Raw genomic sequence first — 16489 nt, 5'->3', positions numbered from 1 at the left:
GAACACAGTGCCAAATCCTCTAGAAGCTGCATTAAAATTCTTAAAGCCCCATGAAATATCAAAACATAACAAAAGTAAAACAGGAAAAAAATTATAGACCAGAGAAAGCAGGTAGAAGAAATCACATGCACGTGAAGGAACAAAGAAATCAGAAGTATGAAGAAAACATGGATACATTGGAGAATTTTGTCAACTGGTTTGACATACAATCAACAAGATGATTTTAATCACAGTCTTGGTCGCCTTCACTGCTTCCCTCTGATTCTCAGTGCTGTTTGCCAGGTAAGGATGTAGTGTCTTATCTTGTCCCACCCTGGTCCCTTCTTCTGGTGTCTCTCTCTGTGCACTGCATCCAAGTGTCAACTACTGTCACGCCACGTGCACGGACTGCTCTCATCTTCAACCAAAACCTGTGCGAACAGAGACCCCAATTCTGATTCTCTGAGTAGACTGCACTCCTTGATAACTACGCATCCTATGCACTTGCCCTAACTAAGAATCTGATGGGTTTATTCTGATATCATTCTTTTTCTCCACATATCAATTGATTACATTTGCGAGCACCAGAGGTAGAACATAGTACCACCGAGCGGAGGGAGGTTTTCAAAATTTGGCCTGTGCTACTGAAGCTCCCTTCCTAATAAAAAAGGGCAAAATAGATTGTTGCAATAAATTCGAACAAATTTTTGTTTAAAAATTACATGAAATCAAAGTCCTCAAAAGTGAAAATGAAAACCTGTAATGTTCTTCCACTGATAACTGTTAAGTGCACTGAAATGTCATATTTGGTAGTGATTAACTTTCATGGCAAAGCACAGAATTTAAAGAACAACACATTTATTTTCAGGGGGTCTTCTTTCCTTCCCATGTTTTATTTAATGTTAAGTCAAACAACATATACAATTTTATTTTGGCAATAGCCAAATGAAGAAGTGGAGCCAGAATCAGTCATGTCCACAATAGGTTAATGAAACATTCACTTAGTATCTTTTCTATTGTCTAATATTACTGGGAAAACACAACAATAAGAACACACTACAGTACAGCACAAGGGGAAATCAATGGATTCCTTAGTCAATTGATGCTTTTCCTTATACCCTTTACTTAGAGATAAGAGGTACAGTTTTCATTTCATGAGGACCTTCATTCATACTAGACTTTTTCTGTTAATCATCAGGATGCCAAAATTGCAAAACTTACATTATCCAACTTTGTTCAGAATTTATAAATAATGGTAACAAATAGTAACAATATTTTGTAATGGTAAAAATTTTAACATTGAATCCTAGAACAAAAACTCCAATATCATTTTCACACTTTTGCAAATCAAATTAATTACTTGACATGCATTCTCTACTCATAATTTTGGCTTCTAATAGTTTAGAACTTGGAAAATATTGAGTTAGTTCTATTACCACATGAAATGAACCAAAGTACTCTGACTTGGAAATAACTTTCATGGATATATTGAAAACAATTCTTAGAAAAAGTTAATGCTATTGCTAAAGATAAAAGAGAAAAAAAATCAACAACTTCCCAATTACTACGGTTTCTGAAACCAAACGCCATAAGATTTTTGAGTTTTTACATCTTCACTAGTCATTCCTACTCAGCAATCTGAAAAAAACCACTCTGCCTTTGAGGTGCCACTGTACCCTTCATGTTGGCCGTTACCCATCTGCCTCAGTACCACACTGGCTGGTGTCTCACAAAATCATTAACTTTTGGCCTCTGGTCTTCATACCCACTGTGCTTGGCCTACAAAAACTGCTGCCAAGATACACTTCACTGCAAACTTGTTAAATTCCATTAGAAATTCATTTTGAATATGATGATGAAAATTACCTCAAAGCACATCTTCAGTTAATACATCCCTTCTACAAATCACAGTTTTTAAATGTCTGCTCTCTTACCGTTCCTCCAACGATTCTTCCCAGAGGGTACCATGCTCTTTCATCAAACCAGTTTAGAAAATCATAGAACCCATGGGATGCAAGATAATGTGTAGAGCGATAGTTAAACCTGTAAAACACAGTTAACAATTATTTATATTAATTAATGACTTAACAATTCCCCATGATGGTGAACCTATATCACAGCTTTGAAATGCATAAAGTAGGAGAATACAAGCACATGCAACTGCAAATTCTGCAAACATCTAGATCACTGGCAATCATACAGAATCTTCACCAATGAGACTACAGCGCACAAACTTCTCTGTATCTATATTAAATCACAGAGAATGCCTGAAGTGAGATTTAACCTTCAAATCTTAGTATTGGACAAGAATAAGAAATTAAATAATACATGGTTTTTCTGCTGCTAAAAACCCTTCCACTATAGGTGTCAAAAGTATCACCAAGACAGACTCTCTGGATATTGTCTCATCACTATGTGTAAATTTGCTGTCCCCTTCCTGTGCTCTATCAGTGACACTTTCAAAAACAAATCGGCTAGCTGATAGAAGACAGACGGTGATGGCTGATGGGAAATATTCATCCTGGAGCTCAGTTACTCATGTACTGCAGGATCTTTTTTGGGTCCACTGTCATTTTTATAAATGACCTGGGTGAGGGCATAGAAGGATGGATTAGTAAATTTGCGGATGACACTAATGTCGGTAGAGTTGTGGATAGTGACAAAGAATGTTGTAGGTTAGAGGGACATAGATAAGCTGCAAAGCTGGGCTGACAGGTGTCAAATGGAGTTTAATGTGGAAAAGTGAGGTGATTCACTTTGGAAGGAGTAACAGGAATGCAGAATACTGGGCTAACTGTAAGATTCTTGGCAGTGTAGATGAGCGGAGAGATCTGTGTCCAGGTATATAGATCCTTGAAAGTTACCAACCAGGTTAATAGGGCATACAGTGTGTTAGCTTTATTGATAGAGGGATTGAGTTTCGGAACCACGAGATAAGCTGCAGCTGTACAAAACTCCAGTGCGGCTGCACCTCAAGTATTGTGTACAGTTCTGGTCACTGCATTATAGGAAGGATGTGGAAGCTTTGGAAAGGGTGCAAAGGAGATTTACTAGGATGTTGTCTGGTATGAAGGGAAGGTCTTACGAGGAAAGGCTGAGGGATCGGAGGTTGTTTTCGTTAGAGAGGAAGTTGAGAGGTGACTTAATTGAGACATATAAAAGATAATCAAAGGGTTCGATAGGGTAGATAGTGAGAGCCTTTTTCCTTGGATGATGATGGCTAGCACAAGAGGACATAGCTTTAAATTGAGGGGTGATAGGTATAGGACAGATGCCAGAAGTAGTTGCTTTACTCATAGTAGGGGCGTGGAATACACTGCCCCCAACAGTAGTAGATTTACCAACTTTAGGACATTTAAATGGTCATTGGATAGGCATTTGGACGAGAATGGTATAGTGTAGGTTAGAAGGGCTTCAGATTGGTTCCACAAGTCGGCACAACATCAAGAGCCAAAGGGCCTGTACTGCACTGTACTGTCCTACGCTCAAAGTGACATTGTCACCATTACAAACTTATTTTCTCCATCTCACTCACCAGCAGATCAAATCCCAACTTCAGGTCTCTGAAATCTGGAATGAACAGTTATTCTACATTAAATATTGTCTTGCAAGAAAAAGTTGCAGACTGACAGCTCACTCCTACCAACTATAGTACTGATTCCCCATCTTTGATTAACGTATTATTTGGCAGAATGATCAGAAAACTGGACAAAGCTAGAACAAAATTACCTGTGGAGTCGGGGGGGCCTAAACATGAAACTTCAGAGATCAAACATTAAGATGTTCCATCTCTATGTATGCCACAAACTGTCAAAACAGCACAAATTAGCAATGAAAATGCAATTACCTAAATTCAGTAAAACAGGTGTAGTTGACATTGACCAGGTGTTATTGAAATTCATGTAAACAGACTTTTGCTCTAATGAGTAGTTGTAATTAAACTTTTGCGTTTTCATACTAACTTGTTTTTCTCTTAGCAGGCACAGTTGCTATGTTACCAATGGACCTTGCACATTCGAAAATTCTCTCGGGATTAAGTGGCAAAACAGGGACCCTCAAATTGGATGAAGCCTGAACAATTGGAAAGATAATTTACTCCAATTTTGATAGTCCTTACTTGCCACCAAATGGGATGGTGAGGGGAACATTCATGTATGGACTTTTGAAAGTAATCAAATGCAGTTTCATGCATGCACTTCTTCAGGAATATGTATGTTTAAAGTGTACAATCATTCCAGGATGCATTAAGTGAGTGACAAAAAGAAAGTACATTCTATATATGACTGAATCAAGTCACTTGAATGAGAATTCTAAAAGTGAATACTTAATCAGATACAACATTGAATTCAAAACTTCTCAGCTTAGAATACTTCGCTACAATGGAATTTGCTGTAATTGTGACCATCTTCAAGAAAACGGATAAGATCAATTGCAAAAACCACAGCAGGACTCACTTCTATCTGTAATCAGGGACATCATTGGAACAATTTTCAACTGCCTCCTTCCAACTGTTGCGACTCCAGGAGGAGCTCTTTAATATGACTCCATCTACCAAGAGGAACAATGGACATGATCCTCAAAAAAAAAATCCCCCCCCCCCCAAAAAAAACTATAGAGAACAGCAACCTCTATTACATGGCTTTCTTCGACCTCACAAAGACCCTCGGACTCTTTCCTCCCAAATTTGGCTGATTGCAGAAATTTACCAACATCCTCTACCTGCTTCGCTACAATAATGCAAGCCACTGCTCTCATCAAAAGATCCACTACAGACCTATTATGAATATAAATTATGTACCTGAAACAACACTTCTCCATCTTCCTTTGATGCAACATTTCACCTCACACACATTAAGCTCCCCTGCGGACTGGAGTGAAGCTTTCCCAAAGGAGGAGTAATAATCGACTGAACCTATATCATCTCCAGTCCTGTCACAGAGCTGCAGATATATATAAAATATATGCATGTTGAGAAGCCTAGATTTAAACCATCGTTGATTCATTCAGGGAAGCATAAAAATATGGACTATAGGCTATTCATTTGGAAAACAAAGTCCTCTACCAACCTCCTGCTTTTAAAATTAACTTATAGGATATGGGCATCGCTGGCTGGGCCAGCATTGATTACTAGCTGTTAGAGGTGGTGAGCCACCTTCTTGAACTGCTGCAATCCATTTGGTGTAGGTACACCCATGATATGATTAGGGATGGAGGGTGATCCAGTATTTTACCCATCAACACTAAAGGAATAGTAATATACTTGTAAGTCAGGATGGTGAGTGACTTGGAAGGAACTTGCAGATGGTGACATTCCCATGCATTTGCTATCCTTTCCCTTCTAAACAAGTTATGGTCATGGGTTTGAAAGATATATCAGGAGCCTTGTTGAATTTCTACAATGCATCTTGTAGATGGTACACACTGCTGCTACTAAATGTTAGTGGTGCAAGGAGTGAATGTTTTTGTGGATGTGGTGCCAATACATTTGATTAGATTAGATTATTTACAGTGTGGAAACAGGCCCTTCGGCCCAACAAATCCACACCGACCCGCCGAAGCCCAACCCACCCATTCCCCTACATTTACCCCCCTACCTAACACTACGGGCAATTTAGCATGGCCAATTCACCTGAACTGCACATCTTTGGACTGTGGGAGGAAACCCACACAGACATGGGGAGAATGTGCAAACTCCACACAGTCAGTCGCCTGAGTCAGGAATTGAACCCAGGTCTCTGGCGCTGTGAGGCAGCAGTGCTAACCACTGTGCCACCGTGCCGCCCTAAGTAATACACTGCATTTCTTTGTCCTGGTTGGTGGAGCTGCACTCATCCAGGCAAAGGAGTATTCTGTAACACTCCTGAACGATACTTTGCAGATGGTGGACAGACTTTGGGGGAAATCAGATGACGAGCTACTTACTGCAGAACTCCTAGCTTCTGGATCTTCCTTGCAACTGTAGTATTTATGTGGCTACTTTTACCTTTTCTGGTCAATGGTCACCCCAGGATTTTGATAGCTGGGGATAATCCTAATGAATGTTAAAGGGGCAATGATTAGATTCTTTGTTGAAGATGGTCATTACTTGGCATTGTCTGAAAGGAAGACTGCTTATTGCCCAGGTTTTGCTGTATTTGAACATAGAATGCTTCAGTGTCAGAGTCGTTGCAAATGCTTAATGTGTAATCAGTGAACACCAACATTTTGATCTTATGATCGGGGAACTCATTGATGAAGCAGTCGCAGATGGCTACTCGAAGGACACTACCCTCATAAAATCCTGACTCTCCCAACACAGACATGAAATCAATTCTTTTAAGTGTCTGTCCTCGCTGGAAGGTTGCTCCCACTGATGAGAAAACACGACATTGCCTCCCAAGTGTCAGCACAGACTATAGCTGTCTGATAAAAAAAAAGATGACAAAGACTTGAAAGCGAGCACCAAATTCTATCTTCAGTGTTAAATGCCCTGCAGCCTATGAAAATATCTAATTTATAGCAAACACCTCAAGCCCTAAAGGAATATTACCAATGATGCCTCCACAAAATTGTGAAAATCCAATGGCAGGATAGAAAGTTCAACACCAGTATCCCCTTCCAGACCAACATCCCCAGCATCCAGGCACTGATTATGGTCAATGATTTGAAAAGACTCCCAAATTATGCTTTCTACTATGCGCTTTGTCAAGACAAGCAGAGGAAATGCTTCAAGATGTCCTCAATGTCTCCCTGAAAGAATGCCTCATCTGCACTAACTTGTGGGAATGTCTTTCCCAAGACTGCCCAAATTGGAGAAGCAAAGGTACAAATCGTTTCAGATATCTGACTGACCCTGGAAAGAAATTTACCATCCTTAACCAATTTGGACCAGACCCACTGTAATTTATGTTTGACTTTCAACTGCCCTCTGAAATTGCCTAGCACATTATTCACATCAAGGGCAATTAATGATGGGCAACAAATGCTGACCTTGCCAGCAAAGCCCATATCCCATGAAAGAAAAAATAAGTTAAAACAGACGATGTCCATGAAATCTGACCATTTATTCCTTGATTGCATTCAGCTATCAGATGCAAACCTGCCTTTTCAACTAAGGAGAAAAGCAGTTCCCAACTAGACATTTCATATGCCACCACTAGAAACAAAAAAATGGTGAGATGTCAAATGGTATTGGAATATCTTGCTGCTGTGAGAAAACTAATTCTCTAATTCTAAGAATACAAGTAGTGCAAGAACATACTCCTGAAAGTTTACTATTATATTTTAGAACTAAATTTTATGTGCATATTTCTAGTAAACATTATTTCTATGATTGCCAATTTGGGCTTCATACTAAGACTGGTAATTTTCTGCTTTTATGCTAAGTTTTTAAAAACTCATTCATTTGTAAAATACTTGTGTCAATCTGGGATCAATAAATCAATATAGATTTTACAAGTTAATGCCATCGGTCAAGAGAACTGCATCCAGAGACCAGCCTGATCAATATGAAGAATGCAGAAGTAACAAAATTGGCACGGTTACAGTGGCAGAATTGATTTCAAAGAAAACCAACAAAACAGAACATTTCGGCAAAAATACTAAATAAATGCATGGCAAAGTTTGAAACGCTGACTGAAATGACCTAAAAGAAAACTTGTGCATTTGCTGAAAGACATATTGCCAAGGATAAACAGTTCGACTCAGCTCTAACACCAAATGCAAAGAATTTCATAAAATAAAGACCATACAATCTATCTCAAATACCACTTCCTATTGCTCTTCATCATCCCACCCCACTCTCAACTAGTACAAAGTATATTCTAATTCACTGACTTCCCATTTATTCTGTTTTGTAACAATCACCTTGTGGCTTCTCAACTCTAACTAATTTGTGCAGAGACACGCTATCAGACCATCGAGTCTGCACCATCTCTCCAAACAGCATCCCACTCTATTCGTGTAATCCCACATTTACCATGTCTGTCTATCTCACCTAGCCTGCACATTGCTGGACATAACAGGGAAATGTAGCATGCCAATTCACCTAACTTGCAAATCTTTGGACTGCAGGAGAAAACTAGAGCACCTGGAGGAAACCCATTCAAACTCCACACAGATAATCATCCCAAGTTGGAAACGAACCCCGGTCCCTGGACTGTGACATTGCAGTGCTAACTACAGAGGGTTGCTCTGGCGAACATAAAATATTCCGTTACATTAATTTGAAGAGTTGCAGTGGAGGCGCCCATGGTTTCCTGCCCAATTATATATCAACAAGTCAACATCACAAGAATCCACGAATTGTCACATTATTATTTTCAGAAGTTTAATTACAGAGAGTTCAGTCCCACATTTCCTGTGTTACAACTGCAAAAATACATTTGCTATAGAACACCTTGGAATACCCAGTAGTCATGAAGGGTACCAGACAATACATTTTGCTACTTGGTGTTTACCATGGTTAATCGCTGTTTTCCTTAGTCATTCTTCTGCTTCAGAAAAATGTGCCCTTCACTCTTTTGTTGTCTTCAACATGGCCTAATCTCCCTTTTCTCTCCATGCATCATCACCTCCTAACCATGTTTCACTGTCCAAAAACTCCTTCGATCCTGCACGAGAACCCGATCAAAATCATAAATAACTTATTTCAGTGCAAGTCTTGTTGCCTTCTCCATCTCCATTAGTCAAAAACCGATAATCCATACTCTTGCCTTTGTTGTAACTCCATAGGATTCTCCTTCCAAAACAGCTATCTAGCAATGACTCTCCATGCCCCAGCTGTCACACCTGAAATCCTCCCTCCCTTCTCTGGTCTACACCCAAAATGACACATGAAAACACAGGGGAAAGTTCAATTTGCATGCTGCCAATACTTAGCTCAATTTTTCTCCTTACCTCAACTCCGATACCTATAACCAGTTAGCCTTACTGACGTTACATTTTAAACTTCTTTATGGTGAAGAAAGTTCAAATACTACATACTAGCCAGTGTTCATTTCCTACTTAAGCTGAATAAAGTCAAGCATAAAACTTGGCTGAATGGCAAAATCCACATGACGCTTATGCTAAAGCTAATTATCTCCACTTGTTATCTCTTTCCCATTTCCTAACCTCCATAATGGACTTCACCCTTTCATATCTTGTTCAACAGCAAAGCTAATCACAGACTTACACTGACCTACCACCTCTCTCCCATTACTGTACACCAATTAAAATCCACAACCTCATCTTCACATTCTGCCCACAGTATTGTATGCCCCTGCAACTTTTCCCCGTCTCCTATAACCTTCCATGTGGCCATCTCCTCACTACAGCAAACAGTCCTTTGTACTACCATGGAAAGACCTTGAATCCCGACACCAAAGTTCTGGTGTCGGGTACTACAAACAGCTTCATCTCTCATTTCCTTCCTTTTCCAAAATTCTTTAAAATTATTTCTGTTTTCAATTAATTTTTCTTGGTATTTCTTCCAACTGTGGCTTTGTATCTTCTTGGCTCACATTAAAAGGTATCTTGTAAACTTTTGCAAAGATCTAGAGTACGTTACCTGATAAGAGTGCCGCAATCAAGTTCTGTACAAAATTTCAAAACGCAGCTAACATGCATTTTGTAGAGAACTATGTAATTTGCAAGGCTTTGAAGAACAAAACAGGGTGCATGAATAAATGAATTCTCTCAAAAGAGCCAAAGGGACAATGGGCCAGCTAGTTCCTTTCTGAATGAGATTCTTTGGTTCTATTAATAGTTTTGCACTATAGATATTATGAAGCAAATATTAGATAAAGGATGAAAGAAAACTTTATTAATCAGCCTCATACAATTTTAATTTTGCAAGACTTTATTTAAAATAACCAGGACACATCAAATCAGACATTACTATGACACTGGAAATTAGCTTTACATTCAGCACCTAAATTTTCTATTATAACAACATGCTAACCAACAGAAAAGACTCAACTAAGTTAAATAATAGACAAAGACACATCCCTCCCTGATGCACTCAATTCTCGGTTTGAGCAGAATGGCAGCAATGTGATGCCTGCCAGACAGCCTCGGTCAGACCTGTTCCCTCGGTCACCGCTACAGACATCAGGTCAGTCTTCCTGGCAATCAACTAACGAAACCGATGGGCCCGGATCATTTCCCCATCCGAGCACTCAGATCCTGTGCGGACCAACTGGCGAAGGTATTCACAGAAATCTTTAACGTATCCCTCAAACAAGCTGAAGTCCCACCTTGTTTCAAGACCATCATCATCATCCCTGTGCCAAGGAAAGCACATGCAATGTGTCTTAATAACTACTGCCCAATGGCTCTGACCTCGATAATCATGAAGTGCTTGGAAAGGCTGGTCAACTCCAGTCCCCCAACCTGCCTCAATCCCCTACAACTTGCATATTGATGTAACAAGTCCACAGATGCCATATCCCTAGTCCTACACTCATCCCTGGAGCATCTGGGCAACAAGGACATCTACTTCAGACTCCTACTCATTGACTATAACTCTGCCTTTGACACCATTATCCCCTCCAGACTGATCTCAAAACTCTGACCTTGGTCCCAGCTCTGCCCTCTGCAACTGGATCCTCAACTTTCTGACCCACAGACCACAATCAGAAAAGATAGTTAACTGCACTTGCTCCACAATAACACAACACTGGAGCCTCCCAAGCATGTATCCTCAGCCCCTGACTGGACTCTCTGTATCTCATGACTGTGTTGCCAAATTCCAAATGAACGGCAGCTACAAGTTCACTGACAACACCAGTGTAGTAGGATGGATACCTAATAACAAGTCAAAATATAGAGGGGAGATAGAGGGTTTGGTGACGGTGCAATGAAAACAACCTCTCTCTCAACTATGGCAAAACTAAAGAATGATTGTTGACTTCAGAAAGAAAGGAGAACATGCACTTATCTACATCAACCTAACTGAGGTTCCTCTGAGTAATGATAACCAACAATCTGTTCTGGACTGAACACACAGATGTGATGGTTAAGGTGGCACAACAACATCTCTTCTTTTTCAACTAGCTCAAGAAATTTGTTATGTCCACAAGGACACTCACCAACTTCTACAGATGCACCACTGAAAGCATAATGTCTGGATGCATAACGACCTGGTATGGCAACTGCTTTGCCAAGGACCATAAGAAACTGCAGGTGGTGGTGTGCACAGCCCAAATCAGCATGGAAGCTAACGTTCCATTCATGCCCTCCATTTACACGGCTCACTGCCACGGAGAGTCTGACAACGTCAAAGACCCATCGCATATCAGTAATGATCTCCCACAACCTCTTCCGTCAAACACAAAGTACAGAAGCCTGAACACACACAACAGCAAGTTTAGGAACAGCTTCTCCCTGGCCATGATTAGACTGATGAATGGACTTTCTGGCTTCAAATAATGCTGATGTCACCTACTACATGCAATGTGATCTGTATGCTTGCAAGCCTTTTTACAACCTCTGATCTATACATCCTTGCTTACTATGATCTGCCTGTACTGCTCACAAAGCTTTTAGCTGTACTTTGGTACATGTGACAATAAATCACTTGGTTTGACCATTTTTAGGTGCCTGAAAGTTAGTCATTCAAAATTCTAGCAAAAATACTTAAATATCTTGTAACAAGGTCTGAAGTACTAAGTAACTTTTCAAAATATACTTTCAAAGTTTATGAAATGTGAACCATGTCAATTTTTAGGAAGGAGTTTAGTTCTTTACTAACAATATCCTTATGTCGAAAGTAAAAATGTTGTTAGTTATGTTTAGGTCATAAAAAATGTTAAAATATAAACAAATGCATCTTATTCTCTAAAATACATGCTGAGGAAGCAAATGTTTATTTGGCAAATTCCAAAATGACAGCTCTGGTGAAATTTAAGTAACTATTCCAAAAACTGTATATTTGTTTTAAAAAGCACTATTAGAAGAAAGAAATTAATCATGGATTCTCAATACTTGGCAGAACACAGCAGCTGCTTAACAAGAGCTCCTTATTGAAATTATAGAGTCAAAGTTAACAAATTTGCCCCTTAACTTTCAATTCACATTGTACACTCATCCTTCCAGTCTGATCTCAAAAACTCTGTAACCCTGGTCCCAGCTCTGCCCTCTGCAACATGAAGAAAAGGAGAATAAGGAGGAATAAGGTGGAAACATTTGACAGGGGGAAGAAAACCCAAATAAGGGAATGAAGAGTGCAAACAGGAGTGAGGAAAAAAAAAACTACTTGCAAGATAGGACAGGGAAGAAAAGAAAACAAGAGGAATTTTTAAAAAAGCAGACATGTACAAAGAAAGTTAAGAGCAGAAGGGTGTGATATTAGAGTTAACTTGCTCTGCTGACCTTCAGGAAATTGGATGTCCCAAGGCTAGGGTAGAATGCCTCTAACTTACAGATAGATTGTAAGAAATTACATTATCATCTCCTATTATTCAGAGCCATTTACATGGTCACTTTCTTGCCATTCAAAAGCCTATTTACATTTTCGTCCTCTATTCAGAAATCAATAAGAACATTATAGTTGGAATTCTGGCTACTCCCTATAGTTTAAAAAAAAATACAATTCACACCAGATCTGGCCATTAAGGGATGATTTGCATTACATTGTTTCTGGAGGTGAGGTGGTCAATGCATTGTGTCTTCAGTGGCATGTGACTGTGAGGGAGTCACTGGGAGGTCTCTTGTGAGCATTGCTGAGTGATTTAAAGACTTTGTATAAAGGAAGGATTGTTTCCTTTGTTAAAGGAGAGCTTCCCTAGACATGCCTTGCAAGCATGGTGATGAGTGTTCAGGGCTTCTCCAAAGCTTGTATTGTACTGTGCTTAATAAAACTTTGCTTGTTCACACAAGATGGCATACATCAAATGTGTAAGAATCTCAAGAAAAAGAACTTAACAAGGGGGAGGATGGATGGAAAAATGAGAGGTGGGACAGATATACAAGTGACTACATCACAAATCAAGGAACACTGATCTCACAAATGGGAAGAGCACTCAGCGTATTACTCCAGCATGCTGTGTTAACTCAACATAATAACAATTCCGCACGGCTTCCTAAAAGCCTTTCCTTGCCTGGCTTGATGCTCCACCCACAAAGCTGAAATGCTCAATATTTTCATTAGGACTTTCAAGGCAATCTACATCCCAGAACTGGCTCTGAAAATTGCGCTTGCATCCTGACAGCTGTGACAAATTTCACTATAGCAGCTGAGATAGAACAAAATTATCTAGAGCATCATGGACAATCATAGAAACCGTACAGTGTGGAAGCAGGCCATTTGGAGCAGCATACCACCCAGACGCACACCGTAACCATAAATGTAACCCTGCATTTCCCATGGTTAATCCATCCAGCTTGTGCACCCCTGGACACTATGGGCAATTTAGCATGGCCAATTCACCTAACCTGCACATCTTTGGAGTGTGGAAGGAAACTGGAGCACCCGGAGGAAACCCACACAGACACGAGGGGAATGTGCAAACTCCACACAGATAGTCACCTAAGGCTGTAATCAAACCCGGGAGCCTGGCATTGTGAGGCAGCAGTGCTAACCACTGAGTCACTATACCACCCCTCCCGATGATATTGAACCCTTAAAGAAAATTCCTGGATTGAGACAATGAAAACTAATCATCTCTTCCCTGTGCCCTACTCACTGTACCAAGTCTCACTGAAGTCCATTTTGAGCTACTGGGACTCAAATATTACTTCTGCCCAATGGAACTACAAGCATCAATTCTGAAAACCACTTCACCCACAATGAATATCAACCCAGGGAAACTTAATACATAGTGTTATTACGGAGACCTATATTGTCCCACCTCCATTAAAACTGAAAGTGGGCAGGTTTGACAAACCGTCCCATGAATAGTGTGCCCAATTCTGTTCATCTCACAGTAGGAAGGATAGGAAAAATTTAACATGGCTTAGAAGAAGTTTAAAAGAATAGCTCCAAAGAGGAGGAATTTTAGTTATGAAAGTAGATTGAAGCAGCTGGGGTCATTCTCCTTTGAGTAGAGAGATAGTTGAAAGTAAATCGTATACAAATGTTCAAAATCATGAGGCAGCAAACTATGGATATAATGAAATTATTTCTGTTGGCATAAGTCAAGAGGAAAAGGTTTCAATTTTAAAGATGACTTTCAAAAGAGGCAATGGTAATTTTTTTTAAACTACATGGTGCATGGCTGAGATCAGAAAGATACTGCCTGAGAGATTTTCTTTGCTGAAATGTACCCCGCCTTGACAATCACCTCCTTAAACATTAGTGTTCTATTACAGATCTTCCCATTAGTACCATTTGTCCCTGATTAGACCCTTCTCATTCCACTTAACCCTCTTCTAATCTATATGTTCTGCTTTAGATTTCTCCTGGTTCACTTGCATTAAGAGTCACAGAGATATACAGCATGGAAACAGACCCTTCACTCCAACTTGCCCATGCCGATCAGATATCCCAACCCAATCCAGTCCAACCTGCCAGCGCCAGGCCCATATCCCTCCAAACCCTTCCTATTCATATACCCTTTTAAATGTTGCAATTGTACTGGCTTCCACCACTTCCTCTGGCAGCTCATTCCACACCCGCACCACCCTCTGCATGAAAATGTTGCCCCTTAGGCCTCTTGCATATCTTTTCCCCCCTCACCCAAAAACCTATGCCCTCTAGTTCTGGACTCCCCCAGCCCAGGGAAAATACCTTGTCTATTTACCCTATCTATGCCCCTTATGATTTTACAAACCTCTACAGGGTCACCCCTCAGCCTCCGATGTTCGGGGAAAACAGCCCCAACGTATTCAATCTCTCCCTATAGCTCAAATCCTCCAACCCTGACAAAAACCTTGTAAACCTTTTCAGGTTTCACAGCATCCTTCCAAGGGGAGGAGACCAGAATTGCACACGATACTCCAAAAGGGGCTTAACCAATGTCCTGTACAGCCGCAACATGACCTCCCAACTCCTGTACTCAATACTCTGACCAAAGCATACCAAATGCCTTCTTCACTATTCTATCTACCTGCGATCCCACTTTCAAGAAGCTGTGAACCTGCACTCCAAGGTCTCTGTTCAGAAACACTCCTTTGGACCTTACCATTCAGTGTACAAATCCTGGTAAGAATTGCTTTCGCAAAATACAGCACCTCGCATTTATCAAAATTAAACTCCATCTGCCACTCCTCAACCCATTAGCTCATCTGATCAAGATCCCATTGTAATCAGAGGTAACCTTCTTCACTGTCCACTACACCTCCAATTTTGGTGTCATCTGCCAACTTACTAAGTATACCTCTTAAGCTCACGTCCAAGTCACTTATATAAATGACAATAAGTAGAGAACCCAGCACCGATCCTTGTGGCACTTCACTGCTCACAGACTTCCAATCTGAAAAACAACCCTCCACCACCACCCTCTGTCTTCTACCTTTTCTAATGAAAACCTTATGATCATGACAATCACTCTTGCCCAAGAGCTCCTCACACCAAGTCTTGTTGTCATGCTGCTTTCACCAATCTTAAATCTTTGTGCCAAGCGCACGATTGTTCTGCCACTGGAAACAATAAGAAACAAAATGAAAACAATTTTGCATTATTGCAATAAAATGTGGGATATCTATCTCATATTGTGAAAGAGTAATTTCAGAATTGGTACTGTAACCAAAAAGAAAGAAAGGAGAGGAGGTATTGTGTTATCAAAAAAAATGGAATACTGTTTTGGTATAGAGAAGTCATAACTTCACTGCAATGACTGGAATTTTATTCTCCTGCTTGAATCCAAAGTCGTATATTCTTTAAGAAAACTTACATGATAGCCCAGTGAAAGACTAATTATTTGGTGCCTAATTATTTGGCTACATACCCAGTATGCAGCGCTAACAGAAAAGCTATGTTCAACTGGGTCTCTTTACCCTGCCACTTTGTTCTTTCCATTCCAAATCTTAGCTCAAAGTTCATGTTTTATTTATTGCAATGCATGAAACCAAAGTTACCTCTATCATCACATAGATGTGTGTGTAGTAACTGATAGAGCAAAAATCAATTTTTGCTCTAAACCAAAGTTAATGCTTTGTTGTGCAAAGCAAGTAAAATTATTGTTCTTAATGCTCTAAACCAATTTAAAGAAAACAAAAATTGCCCAATATTAAAGCAGCCATGAACCAGCGAGGACAGTTTTTTTTAAACTGGATCCTCTCCAAATGACATAACACAAGTGCAGTACCACAGGTTTGCTGTTTTAACAGTGTATTTTGCCACCTCAATTAAAAGGAAGCGTAACAGAAAAAAGGAAGCTAGCATTATGCATTTATTGGTTTAAAACTGCATTATAAACATTTTAAAATAACCACAAAATTACTTCAAGATTATCCTAACAGGCTGCTCAAAATTGCTTAAAATGCAATGTTAACTAGGGTGAATAGATGGTTATTTTAATTTTAAAAGCCATCATTTTCCAAGAGACATGTTACCTACTGTAATGGAGAACATGTACAAAAAGTGACTGTGTTCCCTCATGATTTAATA

At 39.8% G+C, this 16489-nt stretch overlaps 1 protein-coding gene across 1 annotated transcript in view; it reads right to left on the bottom strand.

The window, feature by feature from the left end:
- stt3b (STT3 oligosaccharyltransferase complex catalytic subunit B) overlaps positions 1 to 16489 on the bottom strand; it is a 118939-nt gene that overhangs the window by 74755 nt on the left and 27695 nt on the right. The window contains exon 2 of the mRNA XM_072560688.1: positions 1914 to 2022. Coding sequence (XP_072416789.1) covers positions 1914 to 2022 — 109 coding nt within the window. The remainder of the gene's footprint in view (positions 1 to 1913; positions 2023 to 16489) is intronic.

This window comes from Chiloscyllium punctatum, chromosome 41, assembly GCF_047496795.1.
Source record: "Chiloscyllium punctatum isolate Juve2018m chromosome 41, sChiPun1.3, whole genome shotgun sequence".
Taxonomy (NCBI): Eukaryota; Metazoa; Chordata; class Chondrichthyes; order Orectolobiformes; family Hemiscylliidae; genus Chiloscyllium; species Chiloscyllium punctatum.
Note: the sequence above shows the minus strand (reverse complement) of the source record. Positions and strands in the feature narration are given on the sequence as shown.